Source organism: Rhinopithecus bieti, unplaced genomic scaffold (assembly GCF_001698545.2).
Source record: "Rhinopithecus bieti isolate Rb0 unplaced genomic scaffold, ASM169854v2 scaffold_5948, whole genome shotgun sequence".
NCBI classification, from domain to species: Eukaryota; Metazoa; Chordata; class Mammalia; order Primates; family Cercopithecidae; genus Rhinopithecus; species Rhinopithecus bieti.
This window is the reverse complement of record NW_016805422.1, coordinates 2,146,235-2,168,823: the sequence shown is the minus strand read 5'-3', so window position 1 is coordinate 2,168,823 and position 22,589 is coordinate 2,146,235. Positions and strand designations below refer to the sequence as shown.

The 22,589-nt window shown below is 41.9% G+C and overlaps 1 protein-coding gene across 2 annotated transcripts in view; it reads left to right on the top strand.

The window, feature by feature from the left end:
• Window positions 1-3,628: 3,628 nt before the first annotated feature.
• Window positions 3,629-22,589, top strand: part of RASEF (RAS and EF-hand domain containing) — a 77,955-nt gene continuing 58,994 nt past the window's right edge. For both annotated transcript variants that reach the window (XM_017872364.1, XM_017872365.1), the window contains exon 1: window positions 3,629-4,361. In XM_017872364.1, coding sequence (XP_017727853.1) covers window positions 3,931-4,361 — 431 coding nt within the window. In that variant the 5' untranslated portion in view covers window positions 3,629-3,930. The remainder of the gene's footprint in view (window positions 4,362-22,589) is intronic.

Genomic DNA, 22,589 nt, shown 5'->3' with positions numbered 1-22,589 from the left:
GGATTCTTTCTAAAATTTATTTGTGTTTTACAAATGTATCTGATCACAAAACTATTTCTTTCCAAAGATGTCTTTTCACTGCTTTGAGAAACATGCTCTAACAAGATTATCTCTGATTTTTAAAATCTTTGAGCAGGCAGAGAGGAAGCTGATCTTTCAAAAAGTCATGCTGACAATCATGGGCAAGCTCTCCTTTCCTACTAATTCACTGGCTCTCAAAGGCTGCTCTGTTATCTCCAGTTCCTGGCTAGCTGTTTCTGGATGCTAAAATAAAAAAGAAGCACCTCCTATTTCTTTCTTTTCTCTTTGCCGTTTCTTGAAAATAGAGACAGATTATATGACCGTGGCTTTCCCCTGAGTATATCTGGGGTTATTCAAAAACATTCCTGCTGCTTGATACCTGAACTGACATACACACTAAGTGATTTGTTTGTGAGTGGCAGGTCACAATGCAATTGTGTAAACGTTTGTAGAAAAAGCAGGATCCAATTCTTTTACTTAAGCCGGGAAATGGTTTGGTTAGACAGAAGAGAGAAAAGTTAAAAGATCTGCTTGATATTCACATTTTGTCCTGATAATAAGGAGCTACTAACTTAATCATGTGATGAAGTGTGGCTTATTTGGGGGACAGTAAAAGCCCTGATAGAAACTAAAGGGTGAAATATTTGATCTATGTGGTGGGAGCAAATTACAGAGGGCTCTGGATGCTCAGATGAAGAGTTTACCTTTAGTTCTCTTTTTATTGGAGCACCACTGGAGGTTTATGAGTTAGGGTACAGGGTTCCTCAACCTCAGCGCAACTGGTGTTTTTCACCAGATAATTCTTTGTAATGGGAAGGAGAGGAGGCTCTGGCCTGTGCATTATAGGATATTCCGCAGCATCCCTGCAGCTATCTACTAGATGCCAGGAGCATTTCCCCCTTATGGGGGAGCTGTCAAATTAAGAAGCTATCAAATTAAGACAGCCAAAAATGTCATCAGACACTGCCAAATGTCCCCTGGGAAACAAAATTGTTACCTGATTGAGAATTAAAGAGCTGAAGAATGACAGAATAATTGGTGTTTAAGAAGGACTGTCCAGCTGTGGTTGTTCAGAATAAACAGGAGGATGGCAGGACAAGAGCCTGGAAGAATATATTAGAGGCTGTCCCTTTACCTTAGGTGTGGTATATTGTAACAGTAAGGGCTTCCAATGAAGTACATTTCTCTGTATCCCTGTTTTTTTGTAGTCCCCTCCCACATTGACTTAGGGCTTGGCCATGTGACTTGCCAATGTGCCTTGTCAATGGAATATCAGCGAATATGACACAAGCTAAAGCTTGAAGAGCACTTATACATTGGGGCTTACTCGCTTGGAACATTGCCACCATGTGACAAAACCCATGCTAGCTTCCTGAAGACGCATGGCCCAGCCAACAGCCAGCACTAGCTTCCAGAAAAATGAGTGAGGCTCTATAACCATCCAGCCCCAATTGAGTCAACAAGAAAGCCACCTAAGAGATCCCAGGTCAGCCAGCAGACAAACCACCTAGCTGAGCCCTGCCCAAACTGATGATAATGGAATTATGAACAAATAAAATGGTAGCACTTTTAAATCACTACTGCTGTTATGCAGTGATAAATAACTGATAGTGTAGGTCTGAAGTATATTAACATTGGTAGAAATAAGAATAAGAAAATGCATGCACAAGACATTTGGAATAATTCGTGTTTTTTTGTTTTGAGACGTAGTCTTGCTCTGTCGCCCAGGCTGGAGTGCAGTGGTGTGATCTCAGCTCACTGCAACCTCTGCCTCCTGGGTTCGAGTGATTCTCCTGCCTCAGCCTCCCAAGCAGCTGGGACTAAAGGTGCCCGCCACCACGCCCAGCTAATTTTTTGTAATTTTAATAGAGACAGGCTTTCACCATGTTGGTCAGGCTGGTCTCGAACTCCCAACCTCAAGTGATCCACTGACTTCAGCCTCCCAAAGTGCTGGGATTACAGGCATGAACCACCGTGCCAGGCCAATTCATGTTTCTTGATGACTCTTCAACGAAGGGGCTTAGGGAAAGGGCAAAGCAAGTCACAGAACATAAAAATTCAGAAATAATGAGCACAAAGGTCAGAGTGAAAATTCAGGAATAAACTTGTGCAAGCAGTCTTCAAAAAAGCACTTCTGCCTAAGCAGTTAAAAACATGAACGCATCTATTTTGAAAGACATAGATATCCATTAATTGCTAACAGTAGAAATATAATAATAGTTCAAAGATTTAGTTTAATAAGTATATTTGTAAACCTTTAAAGGCATTACCAAACTAGCCACTTTTTAATTCATATGGAAAATCAATCTTTAGAATAAACAGGAAAGCACATAAGCTCAAAATCAATAACAACTTATATTGCACTAATGATAAGATTCATTTCAATGTAGCAGCTGTCCAACTGTATACAACTATATTCACTTAACAGTTAGGTTGCTAAGACCAGGACTTCTGATGGAATGCCTCTCAGAATTTACCAGTTAAATTTGCAGGTGGGGGTTATCAGTAGTAGTTACAGTTTAATAGAAGCTGTTAGCGTTGAACATGTTTATTGTACAATTCAAGAGGAACTAGGTCCTCAGATATTTAGCACTTAGCTTTATGTTTAAGAACACTAGCCGGGTAGGAACGTGTCAGTAATATCCCTTACTTAATGATCGTATTTTTAAAAAATCAAAGTAATAAACGATAAAGAGAATCCAGAATGAGATAAAAGAAAAACACAATCAGAAAGTCTAAAATGTGGAGGAAATGGATAATGTAAATAAAGTAAAAATGAGCCAAATGTATCTTCACAGGCTGTGAGAATCGCCTAAAGGCACGGTTACACAAGCCATAAGACAGACTGAGGGTCTCCTGGAAATGGATGGACAAAAGTGTTTACAACGATCAAAATGGGTGGATTTTAAAGATCTCATATCCATTAAGCAATCAGTATTAAAGAAACAATAGTATTGTCGAAAAAAGTGTTTAAAACCAAAGGGTAACATACCTTTGGATATAAAATTTCCATAAAGTTTGTTTAAAGAAAAAAACCTCCAAAACGACCTGTCTTTGTTTAAACAATGCTGCCTGCCAAACGATTTTGTTTATTAATTTTTTTCTCAGGTTTAGGAGACAAGGATTGAGAAAAAATGTGGAATTGGAGATCCGGAAGATCTGTGTTTAAGCAGTGGGTGGGACCTTAACTTTAGACGCACAGAAATGCGTTAACGAAAGCCAGTAAAACTGAGAATGGGGTCTTCTGGTGAATCTTGTACTTTGGTTTGTAAGAAACTTGTATATAAAGAAGTTTACCACGTTTCGGGAATTAGATAATAAAATGCACTTAACCCATTCGCAATCCTACCCCTACCTACCTTACCTCTGTCAGGTTAGCTTCTCAACGCGCGCCAAAACATTCTGTGGAGAAGCTGGGCGCTGGGCTCTACCCGAGCAGCGCTTACGCGGAAGGGCAATGCTCCCCCCGCACCCCCGTTCAGGCCAACCAGGTCTCCCCTGCCTACGCGGAAAGCAGCGGCGGGCTCCGGGGCGTGGGAACTAGAGAAGCGAAGGCGCGCGCTCCTCCTCCCTGGCTGGGCGGAGCCGCACCCGCCAGGAGAGTGGTGAGGGCCACCGCGGTGCGCGGGCGCTCAGTCGCGGGAGGCGTTCCTTCGCGGTGCCCGGAGCTAGAGCACACTCCACTGCCCCCGGGACCTGTTGGGGACTGGCCCGAACCATCGTCGAAGGGAGCCGCCCGGCAACCCCCGACGTCCGTCGCCCCGCCCGACGTTCCCGCAAGTGGCCAAACCAGCCGGACAAGCCAAACTCGCCGCGTCTCCCGGCAGCAGCAGGTGGCCCCGTCCTTCCAGGGAGGGCCGTGCGCCGCAGGGCGCTCCGTAGCCCTCTCGGCCGCCCCCGCCAGGCGGGATGGAGGCGGACGGGGACGGAGAGCAGCTGGCCCGGCTGCGCTCGGTCTTCGCCGCCTGCGACGCGAACCGCTCGGGGCGCCTGGAGCGCGAGGAGTTCCGGGCACTGTGCGCGGAGCTGCGGGTGCGGCCGGCCGACGCCGAGGCCGTATTCCAGCGGCTCGACGCCGACCATGACGGCGCTATCACCTTCCAGGAGTTCGCGCGTGGTTTCCGCGGGGCCCTCCGCGGGGGGCGGCGCCGGGACTGGGGTCCGGTGGATCCTGCGCCCGCCGTGGCTGAGGCGGGGCCCGAGACCCCCGACAGCGAGGAGGACGAGGGCGACGAGCACGCGGCGGCGGCGCTGGCCACCTCGTGGGGCCCGGCGAGTCCCGACCGGGCTTGGCAGGATTTCCAGGCGCGACTCGGGGAGGAAGCCAAGTTCATTCCCAGGTGCGAGTGTGAGCTGGGGCGGGAGGTGATCCTGGCGCTTCCTGCTTTCTTCTTCCCACTTTCTTGCAGGTGTGCAGACCCAATGCACTTTACAATTCTCTGTGAGTTGCTTGTCTTCCTTCACCTACTCGCTTTGACTTTTCCAAGATCCACTAGAGTTAAGAAAAGGGATACAGTCAGCGTTTGGGGAGAAAGTTTTACGTGCCGAATCCTGAGGCTGCAAAGGGCAGCGTGTTAATTACAGGAGCTCTCCTGGAATCTGCAGCCGCTGGCGCCCGGCGCGGGTTTAGGCGCGCGCCCCACATCTCACCGCGTCCTGGTTACGTCACCTTCTACCCCAGGCCTCAGGCTCGCACCCCAGGGCTAGGACCCGGGCTGTTTGCCAATTTGGCGTCCTCTGTAATAGTTTTCTGATTTGTTGTTTTCTTAAGACTGTATAGAAAAGGAAACTTTGTTGGGTTTTTATATTGCTGGACACAAATATTCATAGATGTACCTGCTAGGCATTTTACGGAGTTCACACGTTTAATTTTCATAACATCCCTAGAAGGTAGGCTAGCTTATTTCTGAACTTAGAAATTAGACAGACATTAAGGGACTTGCCCAGTTAAGCGGCAGAGATTTGACTCCACATTTTGTGAACTGAAAAACTCACTTTTTATGTGACGGAATAAAATGATAAAATGACACTATATTCTCTGCTCTTATTGCTCTGACAGAAATAACATGTCAAGTCACGGACTTAATTATCAGGAGGTAAGAGGATGCCTGCAGGTGGGATTTCAGGGCCTGGAGGGAGAGAGGCTCAGTTTTTCTTCTTTGAGCTTCATTTGCATTTGTCCATCCCTTGGTGTGGTGGGTATCTCCAGCTGCTATTTTTCACTTCATTCCCCGGCAATACACACATTTCAGTGCTGTAAGTGTTTTTCTGCTTTATGTTTGGAGTTTAGCTGAAAGTTTTTTGAGCTCTGGCTGTTGTTATTAAGACGCTCTGAAAGGCATCATTTTGGTTGGCAGTTGGCACATCTGAGAAGGAAGATTGAAAAGGAAGTATCCGTGGAAGGTTGTCAGTGTGCTTGTTCATTGGAAGTCCTCACTTCCTCCTCCTCCCAACTTCTCCCTCCAGCTTGGAAAGTAAGAGGAATATTGGGCATGGAGAGTGACTCACTGCCATAGAAGGGTTGTGTAGAGAAAGTGGGTGTGTAACTATCTTTTCTATCGTTTACAGGTGAGTTACTCCCCAACCAGGGAAGTACAAAATTAAAACACTGCTACAACCTATGCTCTTTCTTTGAGTCATCTTTCATCTGTAACTTAGTTTGGGTGCAGCTAGTTTAAAAAGGTAAGAATTTTAGGAATGAGGCAGGGTGAGTCCACATCATATTGGATATGATGCATGCATACATGTGGATCTGTTTTTCACAGCTGTCTAGTCTCAGCAACAAATATTTCACCCACAACCTTAAATGATTGAAATGACCTGGATCAGTATACAAACCAGGACTTAATATTATTGGTGGAATTATTATTATCATGTTGCCTTTCCAAACTCTTCAGAGATTACTACGTTTAATGGGCACTGGTGTCACCTGGTAGACTTGTGTCCTAAGCCTCACCTCACCTCCTGATTTGAGATTAACAAGTACAATATTTGTCTTCCTCTCACGTTCAAGTGGAAGAGATCTAAACTGCGTTGCTGCATCAGATTGTTACCATGGCAGCCATCCGCTGTTTTGGTAAATTGGATTAATTCTACTTCACTTCCTCATACAGCTGTTCACCTTTTCTTCCATCCATCCAAATGTGATTTAAATTTTTTTGTTATTGATAATGCTGTCGGCATTATTTCAGCCCAATTTATTCCACAAACATTACCAATAGCCTGCCATATGTGAGATACTGGCTTAGGTACTGTCCTAGGTCACTGGGGACAAAGAGAAGGATGGTATGTAGTTCGTGTCTTCAAGATGCTCATGGTGTAGATGAAATATTTTTCCAACAACTTCATTGAAGAACATTTAAAGGCAAAGGAAATTTGTAGGAAACTCCCTGTATTGTGGACATAGCTCAACAGACGGCTGCAAGCAGGAGTTTTTGTTAAAAAGTCATTAAGTTGTTCATGTTTGTACACAATATTTTGGGACTTGTTTTAATATAGAGTTTCTTCTGAAGGGAGAATTGTCTTTCCAGGAAGGTGTGCCATTCCAACTTGTGGCTTTGTTTCTCACCTGGCACTCAATCTTATCCCTGGGGACAGCGTGCCCCAGGGCTATCCTGGGAAGTGTTCACATCCAGTTTGAGAATAACGGATATTAAATAGGAAAATGTTTGGTTCCTATAAAGGCAAAGCATGACGCTGTTGATTTTCATTTAAAGGATCTTTCAAGCAAGATATTAAGCAATTTTTGGGTTAAACTCCCCAATCATCAGTAATCGTGATGTTTGACAGAAGATAATACGGCGTCATGAAGGGATGAAAGTGGCCTTTGGGATGTGTGTCATTCTTGAGTTCATTTTCTCTTAGAAATTTGAGGGACTCTTTCTTTTGAAGGCTGAGGAAGAAGTGTCCAAGGAGCTGTGTGACATGGTAAGCTGAGCCTAGCAGGTGTGAAGGGTCTGCAAGGTGGGCCTTGACCACTTCCTGGTCAGTTTGATAAGGTCGGCCAACAGGTGAAGGCAGCAGGACAATGTGATGTGGTTACATAGGAGAATTTGGGAGGGCAGTTGCTACAAGGCTAAGAAAAGTCCTGGAAGTAGGAAGAAAATGTGTGGGTGTTGTGGGTGGAGGGGCAGGGCAGAGAGCAAACTTATAATGTAGCGTTGCCAGTTTCTGATGCCTGGCTCATTGTCTTGGTGACAGGGAGTTTCATACTCAGGAAATACCCAGTAAATGTTTGCTGAATGAATAGAAGATATCAGTATTCTTTGGTTCTTGTTTCAGATGTCTGCATTTTGAGAGAAAGTGTAGTTCATGCTGTGAGCTTTTGCAGATTTTCTCACTTTTTTTTTTTTTTTCCAGTTACTGTTGTGAGCCGGTCATGGTGTTTAGAGATTGCCAAGAGAAGGAAATAGGGTGTGTGTGTGTGTGTATTGAGCATTTGATGGATGGCTGAGAGGAGGGATGAAGGTCTCTTCTCTGACCTCTAGTCAGAGCTGAAGCTTTTCAGTGTTTTCTCAACTCCATTTGCAACAATTTTGAGTGTTATCTGTGAATTGATTCATGCTGATAAATTAACTTAGAAAACCCCACATTCTCACCAACAGGAACGTGAGCGTGCAGCTGGCACGGGAAACATCGTGGGTCTGTGAGTGGGCACAGGTGTCCCAAAAGTGTCCAAAGCGGGGACAACCTCAAGTCAGGTACCTGCTGTGTGACAGGTATCAGTGATGGGTGACCTGCCAGGCGGTGCTGGGCTAGGATTTGTTGAGACGTCAAAATCAGCACCGTTAGCTGTTTCACATAGTTTGCGATGTTTCTACATGCGCAGTGTTGAAGGGGATTCTTTTATTTGGTAATTTAAAAACAAATTTAATTGAGAGGAACCAAACCTTTCCATATGTGAATTGTATAGAGACTGGCAAAACGGCTTACCTTATTAAACTCAAGAGGAAAGGCTCCCCCATCGGACAGCAATCTATTTAATTGGGAAATTTTGAAAAACAAGTAGCTGCCGGTAAGCAGAGGCGAAGTTTCAGTACTGGTGAGGGTTGCTTCTCCATTTCCTCTTCTTGGGTGCTAGTTTAGCCCTTTTCAGTATGATTGCCTTGTTTTGTAATAGTGTAGTTGCTTCACAACTCCCTTAATTTACAGGATACGGTGCTTGACAAGATAGAAAAGGGAGAGGAGAGACAGAGGCAAAGAAAGACATAAATACATCAGGAGTGAGCCAGAGAGCAAGAGAGAAGGCCAGAGATAGAGTGGCCGAGGGGGAAATGGTGAGAGGGAGTGAAACACAGAGATCGGATGGAGGGGAAAGGAAGAGAGACTGATGGATTCCATCTTGCCTCGGTTTCCCCTCTTTCCACTCAGTGAGCCTGTGGCCCCGAGCCACCTTGAGATGAGAGAGGCAAATCAGCTCTTCTCTCTTTGATCTCAGCTCTTGAATATCTTCCACATGTGAGCATCTTGGTACTTTGTGATGTGTTCGTGGTATTTAAAGATGAATATATATATGTATATTTTCATGCTCATGGTCCTCATCCATGAAGGATGAGTACAACATCCACACATTTTCCTCCTACTTCCAGGACTTTTCTTAGCCTTGTAGCAACTGCCCTCCCAAATTCTCTTATGTAACCACATCACATCTGGTTCTCATCCAAGTAGAGAAGATGTGTTCTAGCCTTGCAACATGGTGGTGGGCTGCACCCAAGTTCTAGATATCAAGGGTATTTACCTTGAGTACCAGCTTTGGGATCTGTCACTGTGCTCACCATAGGTTTTCTGGAAGTTTCTTTACCTTTTCCGGATTCTGAACCAGGATCCTAACATCTGTGTCTCTGTTTATGTCTGTATCTGGATCTCCTTGTTTTCTAACTGTTGCTATTCTGTAGCTTTTTGCTTTTTCTCTTTAATGTGTCCTCTGTCACAGTTATGTGTATCATTACTCTGCTGACTGGGAGAAACCTGTCTCTTTTTTTTTTTTTTTTTTTTGAGACGGAGTCTTGCTCTGCCGCCCAGGCTGGAGTGCAGTGGCCAGATCTCAGCTCACTGCAAGCTCCGCCTCCCGGGTTTACGCTATTCTCCTGCCTCAGCCTCCTGAGTAGCTGGGACTACAGGCGCCCGCCACATCGCCCAGCTAGTTTTTTGTATTTTTTAGTAGAGACGGGTTTTCACCATGTTAGCCAGGATGGTCTCGATCTCCTGACCTTGTGATCCGCCCGTCTCGGCCTCCCAAAGTGCTGGGATTACAGGCTTGAGCCACCGCGCCCGGCCGAAACCTGTCTCTTAATAACTACAACTCATTATTGGTGTATAGAAATGCTACCCATTTTTGTACATTGATTTTTGTATCCTGAGAATTAACTGAATTCGTTTATCCAGGCTTAGGAGTCTTTTATAGGAGTCTTTAGGGTTTTCTAGATATAAGATTATATTGTCAGCCAACAGGGATAATTTGACTTCCTCTTTTCCAATTTGGATGGGTTTCCTTCTTTCTCTTGCCTGATTGCTCTGGCTAGGACTTCCAGTACTATATTGAGTAGGAGTGGTGAGAGTGGGCATCCTTGCCTTGCTCCAGAATCTAGGGGGAATGAACCTTTGATCCTTCCTCCTCGGCCTTGTGTGAATCTGTGCATGCCTTCGGTTTTATGGGCTCTACTTGCTGGGTGGTGGCCACTTCTGGTTCTGATATTTGAATTTAATCTCAAGGTAGTAATTTCTTTTTGACTTTCAGATTTGGGAAAGGTATTCTGGCCTTCTAGTCCTTAGAAGGCTCTCAGTGTTAGCCATCTGGGCAGTGGCCTGCTGTAACCCTCGGAATTCACTGATTGCTCAGAGCTTTGCTCCCAGAATTTGAAGAAAGATGATTTATTCTGTCCTTCTGGTTTGTGCAAAAATCAAAAGGCTTAAAAAGAAAAAATCTTAAAACTTAGTGTTATCAGGGAAACTTTACTGCCAGATCTACAGACTCTTCTCTAGCTTTTCCTCGAACTTGAACTTGGGATTTACTCTTCTCTAAAATTACTGTTAAATTCAGTTACACTACCCCTGTCTCTTTAAGCGTGTAACAGTCTTTATCTGTTTCTTATTTTCTGCCCGGGTTATCCAATCTTTTTTCATTTGTAAAATGAAAGTGGCTGCATCATATGGGGAATGGTTAGTGTGCCATGGTGATTCCAAATGTGTTTTGAATCCTTTTTCTCTCCTCAGAGCGTATATACAGTATACATTCTTGCTTCATGTATAACTGATTACAATTTAGGTAGCACCTGAGTGCAGTATACAGTCAGAAGAGGGAAATGGGAAGATAATATTTATTCTGAGTGGTCAGGGATGCCTCACCTGACTGTATTGGTCTCATGTGAGATTGTAAAATGGAAAGTAAACACTGTCTGTCTCCCAGAGGGAAGTTCTAATGGTGGAATTTATCTATGACACATAGGATTTCTTTAGAATTACTTTGTCTAACAAACAAGTTCATTGCTTCAACTTGTAAATATTCAGGATCTTCCAAATGATAATTGCTTTTCTCAGAGTAATTATAAGAAAAGAAGAGTGAATTTTAACCCTTAAGGCCTTATTCTATATGTCTTATAAAAACAGGATATACAGCTCCAGTAGTGCAAATGTTTCTTTGATCCTTTCTCTAGTTCACCCAATATTGACATTGCCCTTGACATCTCACTAGGCACTATGCATACCTGACCCTGACCTTGTTTCTCGCCTTCTTAAATACTCAGGAGTTTCTGACACCTGAAGGACCTGGGGTGTGGAATAATGAATGGGAAAATTCCTCCTGGCACTCCGAAACACCACTCATTCTGGACTATGGATGTTTCACATCGAATGTTTCTCAAATTGGGAGCCATAGACCCTTCGTGGTCATTACATATATCTTTGGGAGTTTTAGGAGACCAAATATTCTTATTTTCATTTTGGCGATAATGTAAAATAAATTGATGTGAGCTCATTCCCGATCACCTGCATTACAGATTTGGATGACTCTTGCATTACAGATTTGGGTATGCAATATCAAAACCTGCCTTTGTGTTCATGAGGCATCCCGTAACACTGTGCGCATTGTCATGAGCTAAGAAGGAAGGCCGAAAGGTGGGCTGTGCGTGTGAGCCATGTTTCCACATAATCCGAAGGTGACTGACAACAGAGTCTTGGATTTTCTGTAGTCTCAATATAAAAGTGATGGGAGAATGGGGTTTTGATCATAGAAATGTGCTCCAGATAGCCATGTATGAGCCAGTCCCACACTGACATTGACTGTGGAGATTTAGCTTGGAAAACTGCATGCCCTGTCTATAGCTGACTATTGCTAATTCTGATTTCATTGATTTTGTAAATGTGTGTCAGTGTTAGAAATGTACTGATGCTATTGGTATAAGGAGTTTATATCTGATTTGTGTTCGTTCATAGTTAAGTGTAATGTGTTATAAGCAATATTTAAGTTAACTGTGGAATTCACAGGAGTCTTGTTTTTTTTTTTTTGAAACGGAGTCTCGCTCTGTTGCCCGGGCTGGAGTGCAGTGGCTCAATCTCAGCTCACTGCAACCTTTGCCTCCCGGGTTCAAGTGATTCTCCTGCCTCAGCCTCTTGAGTAGCTGGGATCACAGGTGTGCACTACCATACCTGGCTAATTTTTGTATTTTTAGTACAGATAGTACTGTGTTGGCCATGCTGGTCTTGAACTCCAGGACTCAGATGATCCGCCCTCCTCAGCCTCCCGAAGTGCTAGGATGACAGGCGTGAGCCACTGTGCATAGCCTCACAGGAGTCTTTAATAAGGTCTACCTGTTAATCTAAGTATGAGAAATACTATTCTAATGGGACTTGAAATCCTCAAGAACTATATAGGACTGTAAACATGCGTGTTTCATTTCTCAGTATGCATTTATCTCCTCTGTCATTTAAATTGAGAGCATAACACTATGGAAAAAGTAAATACTAAATCTCCCAATCCTAAACAAGGAAGATCTGTGTTATTTTCCCACAGAGGAAACTCTTCTCGCCCTTTTTCCTATTTTTCATTCATTCATTCAATTATTTACTCATTCATTCCTTCACTTAACAATTTTTTTTTTGTTTTTTGGTCCACTGTATGCCCAGGACTGCACGAGGCACTGAGTACTTAGAAATAGTCTCCTGCCAAAAGTCCAAGTTGCTTAGCTGGTTTCTCTCTATTCAGAAGGTGATGACATCAGTGAGGATATAAAGTGGCGAGAATCACGAGGTAGATGGCCTGGGTCCAGCTCTCAGTGGTGGTCAGAAATCAAACAGACCAGCTACACTCAGGGAGTTTCCTCCCCTCTACCACAGAGAAGTGAAGCCTTCACGCCTTCCCTTGCAAGGCTGAAGTGTGCCAAAACTTCTTTCTTTTGTAGTCCAGCATGAGTAGGACTGCAGGTCCCTGTCAAATGACTTCCAAGCTCCTTCCGCTCTTACTACATACACCGTGGGCTGTGATTAATGGAGGAGGGTTCACAAACATGGAGGCCTCCAGAGCCAGGCAGGTAACGTTGACCCAGTGATGTGGACTCTATGGCCGGTAAGAGCCTCTGCTTTATATGCTGGGAGGAAAGCCACTTCTCAGCTTGGCCACTTTTCACCTCCAGACAGTGGCTGCCATGCAGGATGTGGGTCCAATGTTGACAGTGATGCTGGATTTTAAGTGCCAATTTCCAATTTTGCATAGCTAAAGAGACAGCATTTCCAGTGTGCAACCTGCGAATGTGCCCTGGTTAATTCAAATGTTAGGTTTAATCTCATTTTGAAGATCCCTGTTGATTTGAGCATGTCGTTCCATGACATCCTAACTTAGAACTTTAATGGTGTTGCTTATTTCCCCTCTAAGTTTGTGGGATATCCTTTTGACCCAATGACAGTTTATCTTTACTTTCTTGTTTGCTCTTAGATGTTATTGTACTTTGCAGAGTTATCTTGCTCAGGCTCAACAGATGTTGTTGTATAATATTTTCTACTTCCAGGTTATGCTGCCCTAATGGGTATGTCCTAGGGGAGGAGGGCTGAACTGTGAATGCACTGGGATGTCTAGGATACCTATTACTCTTAATATTTTTCTTTCTTTTCGTCTGAAGCTGGAAGTACTTGGCTGTCACAGTTTTTAAGACATGTAAAAAATCATTTGGAATGAAATGATTTGTGATGAAAATTAAGGGAATTTAGTTATAAGAGGTCCTATTTTCTGGTATTGTAGTATTATTTTCTTTCATTGTTGGAATTCTTTGTCCGTTAGGCACCGTTGTATTTTAGGGCTAAGAGATTTGAACAGCCATAACAGTTGTGTGTCTGGGTTTCTTTTCCTTTTTTTTTTTTTTTTTTTTTTTTTTTTTTTTTTTTTTTTTTTTTTTTCATTTTCTGTCTTTTTTTGTTTTATTTTGGAGTAGGCTCATACAGGTTCAGTCAAGCTTTATTCCTTAAATGTTCTCACATGTATCTGTCCTTGTTTTCCATTTTTAAGTGGCCAGGCAGAAACACTCAAGGTAATGGCATGTTCTGAGAGCTCCTCCCCACCACGTGCACACCAAGAGCAGCCGCTATCTTTAATTTCAATTTTTAAAATTTAGTTTTGGGGTGTCTTCGGGGAATGTTCAGCCCTGATACCCTCTGCGATCAGTTACAACTATAAAAGTACGGTGCACGCTCAGATGGCCATTTCGTCATAATAGTATCTTTGATCAAGTATATCTTTTAAGTATCTAGACAGAAAGCAAAGAAGTACATAAGGAGTTATTTATTCTGAAATCCGAGTGCAGTGGTGAAAGTATCACCTATTGTTACCTGCCTGTAGCTACCTGGTGCAAGGATGAAGGGCTTATGGGAGGTTTAGGTAGCATTTCCTGATTTGTTACCCATCTGCCTAGCATGGCGGACTCTACCATTTCATCCCCTGGGATAACACAGTCACCTCATAATTCTTGCTTCTGTGAAACAGAGTTACAGTCTGCTCTGGGCTGAGGTGGAAGAATTCATGAAGAGCCAACACACATTTGTTTAGAAAATCCATTTTAGGATACTCCTGTGTCATGTTTTCCGATGGGAATGCTGTAAACTAGTGTTAGTGTTTGTAGTGCAGAATACTTTTTCTTTTCCTCCTTGGGGATCTCTTGGTATAGCATGTACTTCAAACTGGCGGATATGGTTTACTTGGGGATGCTAATGAATGAATTATACTACAGGTATTTCTGCTTGAACACAGTGTATACATTCCAGAAAAACCTAGTGTCCTGCAAACACACAGGGCATTTGGAAAAAAAGGTAGAAATGGTGCAGACCACGCGATAGCTATACTTCTGTGATAAGAATACTCAAATAAGCAGTAACAATCATAAAATACTAGCACAGTAAAAAAAAAAAAAAAAAAAGTCATGCTAGATTCTTAATAGACATAGAAATACAGTACTCCATAATACCTGTAGGTATCTTAAAAATGGTAACTGTTGGGTACTAGGCTTAGTACCTGGGTGGTGAAATAATCTGTACAACAGAGCCTCATGACACGAGTTTACCTGTACAACAAACCTGCACGTGTACCCCTGAGCCTAAAATAAGAGTTAAAAAATAATCTGAAAAACTGTTTAAACATGAAAATATAGGATTTTGCAGGGTTTTTTTTCCCTGAAGGTGAAGGTAGCTTGATGGAGATGTGGGGTTGCAGCTGCTTTTAGTTAGTGGGGCAAGGACAAAATGCACAAGGATCCAAGAGAACCCAGACAACGCAGGTGGACAGTCTGTGCTAAGAGGACGATCACGGTGCGAAATGGCATCAGGTCCACACTGCATTCCTTTGTAGCCTGTGGCGTGCAGCTGTTAATGGACTTGCATTTCAGTGGCTGTTACTTGGGGGCATAAAGCATTAACACACTGGGAAAAGTCATTTCCACTTTAGCATCCTTCACTTACTAACCTAGGGAGTGAACTAACTGATGCTGTAGGTACCTGCATTATGACAGAGAAATCCTAAAAAAACATCTTGAGTACAGAACTCATGGGAAGCGCCAGCAAGGCGCAAAGACAGAAATGAATGTCAGATTGATTCTGTGTACACAGATTCAAGGTTTTGTATTGGTCTAAAAGGATAATGCATCACCTCTCTCCTAAGAGATTATACCAAATGAGCTCTCTTCAGGATAATAAAAGTCCATTAGTCCACAAAAGTTTAGAAATCTATTAGGTTGTTAGAGTCCTAATGACCCTGGCTAAAATGAAAATATGATGGGATAGCTGAGCACTTGGAGCCTTGGGAAGTGACCTACTCTGTTGAATGATATTTAACATTAAGGTTTTTATCAGTAACAAAGTTCTTATTCAGCTCTTTTCATCAGTCCTAGCATACATTCACTGTGAAGCTGGTACATTGGTCTACATTGATTAACCCCAATGAAAGTGCAGTGATTTTAGACATTTGTATTAGAGTTTTCCAGAGAAACAGAACCAATAAGATGTGTGTATGTGTGCATAATGTACATAAACACAGACACACATATAAAATATATGTGTTATGTGTATACCATATGTATACACATATGTCTTGACATATTATTTAGAAAGAGAGAGATTGAGAGAGATTGATTTTAGGGAATTGACTCATGTGACTATAGAGGCTGCTAAGTCCAAACTCTGCAGGGCAGGATGGCAGGCTGGAGACCCAGAGAGGGGTTGAGGTTGCAGTCCTGGTAAAAAGTCATCTGCTAGCAGAATTCCCTCTTCCCCTGTGAGATCAGCCTTTGTTCTAGGTCTTTACTGAATGGATGAGGCTCACCTACCCACATTATGGAGGGTAAACTGTTTTACTCGAAGTCTGCTGATTTAAATGTTAATCTCGTGTATAGAATACCTTCACAGCAACATACTCACATGTTTGAGCAAAAATCTGGCTGCTGTGGCCTAGACAAGTTGACATAAATAAAATTCACCATCATAGCCACTAAGAGAGGTTTTCAAATATTCTCAGTTTTGAGAAGATCACCGAGCATTTTTGAATGCTTCTAGCTTGTGAGTAACAGAAAACTTCAAACTATTTTAATCAGGAAAATTTCCTATACATATATTATATCCCCCCACCTTCCAAATGCTTAAATACTCCACAACGAAGTACCGAAGTCAACTTTAAAGTTATTAATATTTTTTATCTTCCAAGAAAAGGCTTGCCCTACATCTGCTTATGGCTGTGAGACGTCCCTCTGGGAGAAGAGGTCTTATTATTCAGCCTTGTTCCTACCCCTCCACCCTCGCCCTACAATCCCATTCTTCATCAAAATAGTCATAACTTCAAACTGAGCACCTCACAGAAAGTACATCTTGGATTTGAGCATAGCCATCCAGCAAGCCACACAAACATTATGCTTTGCTGGACTTTCCTGGGCAAATTCACTGCTTTCTGGCTTCCTTTCTTCTTCTCCTTCCTTCTCACTCCTTCCTTCCCTCCTTTCTACAAATGCTCTGTGAAAGGAAGGCGTTGTGCCAAGAAGTCCAAAGGCTGACATTTTAATGAGGAACAGGAAGAAATTCTTTCCAGTAGGAATGGGTTCTTATCTACTAGTTTTTGTCCCTGAGTTGGAAGTTACTTACAGGATGTAATAGGAGAGCACAGGGAAGCCAGAAGTGTTCCACCAGGTATAAGTCCGAAAGCAGCCACAAGAGAGCTGCTAGATTCATTATTCAGCAGCTCAGTGGGCACTGGTGGTAAATCACATCTCTTTGCTGCTAGTCAAGGGCATTTCTAGAGGTGCAAACTCCTAGGGCCCACCGCAGACTCACCGAAGCATCTGTATTTTAACAGAATCCCTGAATGGTTTGTGTGTGTAGTAAACTCTGCTGAGAAAATGAGAAGTGAGAGTGTGGGATGTGGCCACATCTGCTGCGCAGATGTTTCCAAAAAGGCAGAAAAGACCCAGAAAAAAAATCGCTGAACTGAGGTAGAAGAGAGAAACTTCGCTGACTTCAAAATGTTGCCTTGGGGTGCTTCTGGTTGTTTGATACCTGAATTTTGAGATGTTCATGACTGAGTTTACCTTGAGGATACAGTCCTTTATACTCCATCAAGTACTTTGTGTATTTTGTGAATGTATTCTTTAAAGACAAAACACAAGCAAAAAAAGCACACAGAGCGGAAGTGTACAGCTTGCTGGGTTTTCAGATGGAATGCTTGAATAAATCAGAATGCAGGTGAAGAAACAGAACATTTCACTACATTGCGGAAGCCCAGGTTCCCCCCTCAATCACTGCAGACCCCTCTTTCCAGAGGAGTCATTGTCCTTTGCCTCTGTTTTGATGTTACATACATAGGTTCGTACAGTGCATCTGGCTTCTTTCAGTCGCCGTGATGTTTGTGAGCTTGTAGTTTAAAACTTTTATTTTCATTGATGTAGATTCTTCCACAGTGTGAAAATACCACAATCGATTTATCCAGTTTACTAAAAATGTCTATTTGGATAATTTCTACTTCATGGATGTCACACATAGTACTGCAGTGATCATCTGTCACAAGACTTTTGGTAAGCACATGGACGTGGGCAATGCATTGGTCAGAAAAATTGTTTGCAAAATCACTGAAGCTTTCCGTGCTAATTCAGGGTCATCATATGAAGTCTAGTTTTATTCTGGGAGCTGGTAGAATGATATCCCCAGGGATTTGTGGAGATGGTGGTTCAGCTTGGCTTTTGAAGTTACTGTGTGGAGTGTCTGTCCTTGCCATCAGGCTGCCAGATGACGTTTTACTATTCTCAGTACTTCCTTCCTTCATGGGTCTTTTGTCTGTTGAAGTTTTGGAAAACAGATTATCAGATACATTAGAATTGTGTTTTTTAAAAGCCCCGTTTGAATGTAAATTATTCCTATACCAAGCAGGAGTGTCTCAGAAGCTGTTTTTCTTTTTTTTTTTTTCTGACTTTCCAACCTCCTTTTGGATTCTTCTTGGCATCAGGTACCTGAGTTTCAGATAGCTGGAGTGCTGCCATCATTTTGAAATTATAATATTATTATTATTTGTAGTTTTACTCCTGTTCCATTTTTATTCATACATTAACTTCTTTTTCAATTTTGTTTATTTTGGAGGTTCCTCAAGTAGACGCTGTAGTTCTAAATTATCTTTTTAGAAATTCAGCCGCTTAGAGCTAAGCACAAAACATGGAGTTATATTATTTTGAATACAAATAAGAAGTAGGTGCCCAGCCAGGAGTGGGCATAGGTCACGCTGAATGAATCCACTGGAATCTGTCAGTCACCTCATATGTTGATCACTGAAATTATTTTTAATCGTTTCTCTTTTGAGTCTTAGGGGAATGCTTAAAAAATTACACACCAAGATAAACAAATACTACTGCTTTGTGGATTCTCCTTGTCCACTCAAGCAAATTACTGTAATACCTTTATGACAACTTTCTGTATAGTACTTGGATTTAAAGCAACAATTAGGCATTTATTTCCATTTTCTTTAGTAGCTTTTGCATTCGTTTTGCTGCCCAGAGGGTATCTTATTATCCAAGCAGGTGAGAGAGAAGTGCAGCTCAGACCACAGGGAAACAGAACTGGAAACCAAGGGAATGTTAAAGGTTTGGGATAAAAAAATATAAACTGAAATAAATGTAAGTATACAGCTTACTGAAATTGCTTTTTCCTTATCTGATGAACCAGTGAGTTAAGATGATGACTCAATTAAGGGAAGACTGGTTTTTCTTTTCTTGACTTTTCTTGGGGGTTGAGGTCAGACTCTGTTGGCAGATGGTGTTTGCAGATCTGAAGGCTGTTTGCTCTTTTAGTGAACTGTGGCTCTGGGAGCACAAAAGTGGGCCAGTGGCAGGACAACTGATCCTTGAATAATGTGCAAAAGTTGGATTTTAATGAGATTTTTGGCTACCTTTTTTAAAAAACCATTTCAGAGGCCGGGCGCGGTGGCTCAAGCCTGTAATCCCAGCACTTTGGGAGGCCGAGACGGGCGGATCACGAGGTCAGGAGATCGAGACCATCCTGGCTAACACGGTGAAACCCCGTCTCTACTAAAAGACAAAAAACTAGCCGGGCGAGGTGGCGGGCGCCTGTAGTCCCAGCTACTCGGGAGGCTGAGGCAGGAGAATGGCGTGAACCCGGGAGGCGGAGCTTGCAGTGAGCTGAGATCTGGCCACTGCACTCCAGCCGGGGCGACAGAGCGAGACTCCGTCTCAAAAAAAAAAAAAAAAAAAAAAAAAAAAAAAAAAAAACCATTTCAGAAAGTCACCCTTCCATTCTGGAGAAAATCAAATGAAAAAGTAATTAAACATTCCAGCATGTTGCTGGGAAAGCAGTGGAGTAGACAGATGATGGGCAGTGGGGTCTGTTTCAGGAGGCTTCTGCCTTGAGGAAAATGTATCCCAAGCACCATGGAGTGAGACTGGGAGCCTCTCAAAGGGTCTTAACTGTTGAAATGTCAAATTAGAGATGTCGACAACATTTTATTTCTAAGGGGAAATGTGTTTAAGAAATTCATAAGAAAATCTCTACAACTAATTTTACTTGGTTTGATATTTTTGTATCTTTTCATAAAACAGACTGGAACACTGTTATTGATTTATCTTTATGTTTGGTGGTTAGGTAGCAGGGTAGGTAGGTAAAAATCAGTGATTCTTAAAAGTAGATTATAAAATTCTGTGACATGTCTTTTGGGACACTAAACAAATAATATCACATATATAAATAGTTTTAACATAATTCAAAGATGTCATAGACAATAATTTCATGCTTAATTACATTCACTGTCATAGCAAACTAATATAACCTTTGAAATAGGCTTTTAAAAAGGCCCGAGCACCGGGCACAGTGGCGCATACCTGTAATCCCAGCACTTTGGGAGGCCCAGACAGGTAGATCACCTGAGGTCAGGAGTTCAAGACCAGCCTGAATAACATATCTCTACTAAATACAAAAAAATTAGCGAGGCATGGTGGTGCGTGTCTGTAAACTTGGGAGGCTGAGGCGGGAGAATCATTTGAACCCAGGAGGCAGAGGTTACAGTGAGCTGAGATCATGCCATTGCACTCTAGCCTGGGTGACAAGAGTGAAACTCTGTGTCAAAAATTATATTTAAAATAAAATAAAAAGGCCAAAGCAGGTTGTGTAGAATTGTAACAAATTTTCTTGCCAGTGTTATGTATATTCAAGCATAAGGTTTATTTAACTGTTAACAAAATGTGATGAGGAACCAAACAGTTATCTTTCCATGATACCAGTAATAATTCAGAATTAAATACCAACTATTTAATAATCAGTGGTAGGTATTCAATATATAATAAGTGCTAATTCAGGAAATATATTTGCTATCGAATGAACAAGTAGAATGCACTTACATATTCCGGAATGTACTGATTTCGAAAGAAAAAGTGTTCTGTACTGGTATTCATGATTCTGTAGTATATTAATAAATCATTTGGAGATTTTAGAATGACAAGCAAATCCTTATCTTTTGTAGAAGCTAATGGTGAGTTATCTATGTATGCAATATATTGTCTTTGTTGATCTCCATAGAATCACGTAACTTAATTTATTTTTGGAACTCACATATATGCTATTAACAAATATAAATATTATTTTGTTAAAAATACCCCCACATTTATTATTGAAGTATATTCAAAATATATTCAAGATTTGATACATGGGTTTAGCCATTCAGCTGATGTTGAGATTTCAGCAACCTCAGCTCACAAAAACACAAATCTGAGGTGGAGTGTATTCTTCCATTTTCATACTGCTTTGAAGAAATACCCGAGACTGGGTAATTTATAAAGAAAAAGAGGTTTAAGGGACTCACAGTTCCACATGGCTGGGAGGCACGGGAGGAGCAAAGGCACATCTCACATGGCTGCAGGCAAGAATGTGTAGGGGAACTGCCCTTTATAAAACCATCAGATCTCATGAGACTTATTCACTATCAGTAGAACAGCACGGAAAAACCTGCCCCTATGATTCAATTACCTTCCACCGGGTACCTCCCACGACACATGGGAATTATGGGAGCTACAGTTAAAATGAGATTTGGCTGGGGACACAGCCAAACCATATCATGGAACAAAATGAAGGGGCCTTTGCATATCAGAAATAATTCCAGACACCAGCAAGACAGACAGTTTCTTGAGTTGGACTTATTTTCAGCATTCTTAGCATCTGTTATTATGATAAATAGTGGGTGCATCCCCATTGAAAACAATGTGAAAGGAGAAAAGGGAAAAAATAGTGGAGAAGGCAGCAGCACACTGAAGACTGGTGCATGCTGGTGCGTGTAAAGTTCAGATGGAATCTGGTGTGCTTTCTAGAATCTCCTACTTTCTCACTGTGTTCAGCAGGGGAGACCCTTTTTATCTTGGCAATCATGTTTCCCATAGTTCGCCCTCTCCCTAACCCTGTGCAGGCAAGTCTCACCTGCTCACTCCTTCCCACCTTGCCCTCTTTATTCTCTGTGAGTCGGAGTTCTGAGCCTGTCGCAGATCCAGTACAAAACTCCACCTTCTCCACATCAGTTCATGTTGAGCCCTTCTTCCCAGACCTCCTGCCTCCTTCGTTCATTCATTAATGGAGAAGCTGCTCCAGGTCAAACCTATAGGTGCTGGCTGCTGCAAGGGATATGAGACTGATAGGGTAACCGGGAAGGTAAAACATCCATAGAAAACTCAATACACAGAACTCAGATAATAAAGTGTGGTGGGGGTAGGAGGAGAGGGATTTCCCTGTGATTGGAGTATTCAGGGCTGATTTTCAGAGGTGACTTTTGGGAAAGCCTTGACTGATGTGTAGGATTTGGCTTCTACATAGCATATATGAAAGGCTTAGATTCTGATCAAAAACTCAGATCAAAATGTACTTTGACCAGGGAGGAATTTGTTTCTCAACTTCTGCAGTCTCAAAAATTGAAAAACAAAAAACAAACAAACAAAAAAACAGAACAGTGATGTGAAATCAGTCAAGAAAACGTGCTTCATCTGAACCTCGTCTCCTTTGTTGAAAAGTTACATATTTTATATTGAGCCCTCTACAAAATACTTGAGGACATTGAGCACCTAAGGATGGAAAAAGAAAGAAGGAAATGAGATAGGGAACTAGAGTGGCTGTAGAATTGATTCCCTAAACCAGGACTTGTTTGAGAATAAAATAAGGAGAACTAATTTACTTTAAATTATATAATTTTATCAAAATACTATTTTATTATCTAACAAATTGTTTTTATTATATAGTGGTCCTATATACTAGTTCTAGTCAAAATTTTAAAAGTAAAGTTATTTGTAAAATAAAAGGTTTATGTACATTGAAGTAAAATTTTCTTATCACTTACGTGAACGTTAAAAGTGGAAAATAGTACTGGAACATATTAATGTATTTTAATGTTAATTACCTATATCTATCTCTAATGCCAGAATTAGTGGTACTTTTCTGAAGAATACATCTTCGAATGTGGTCGTATTCTTAATTTTTTCTATAATATCGCTTGTAATCTTTAGAGTTACGATTTCATTTTTTGACTACTAAATTTGAAATTGTGGACATCAGCAGTTGACTCTTCTGTGTAGATCATG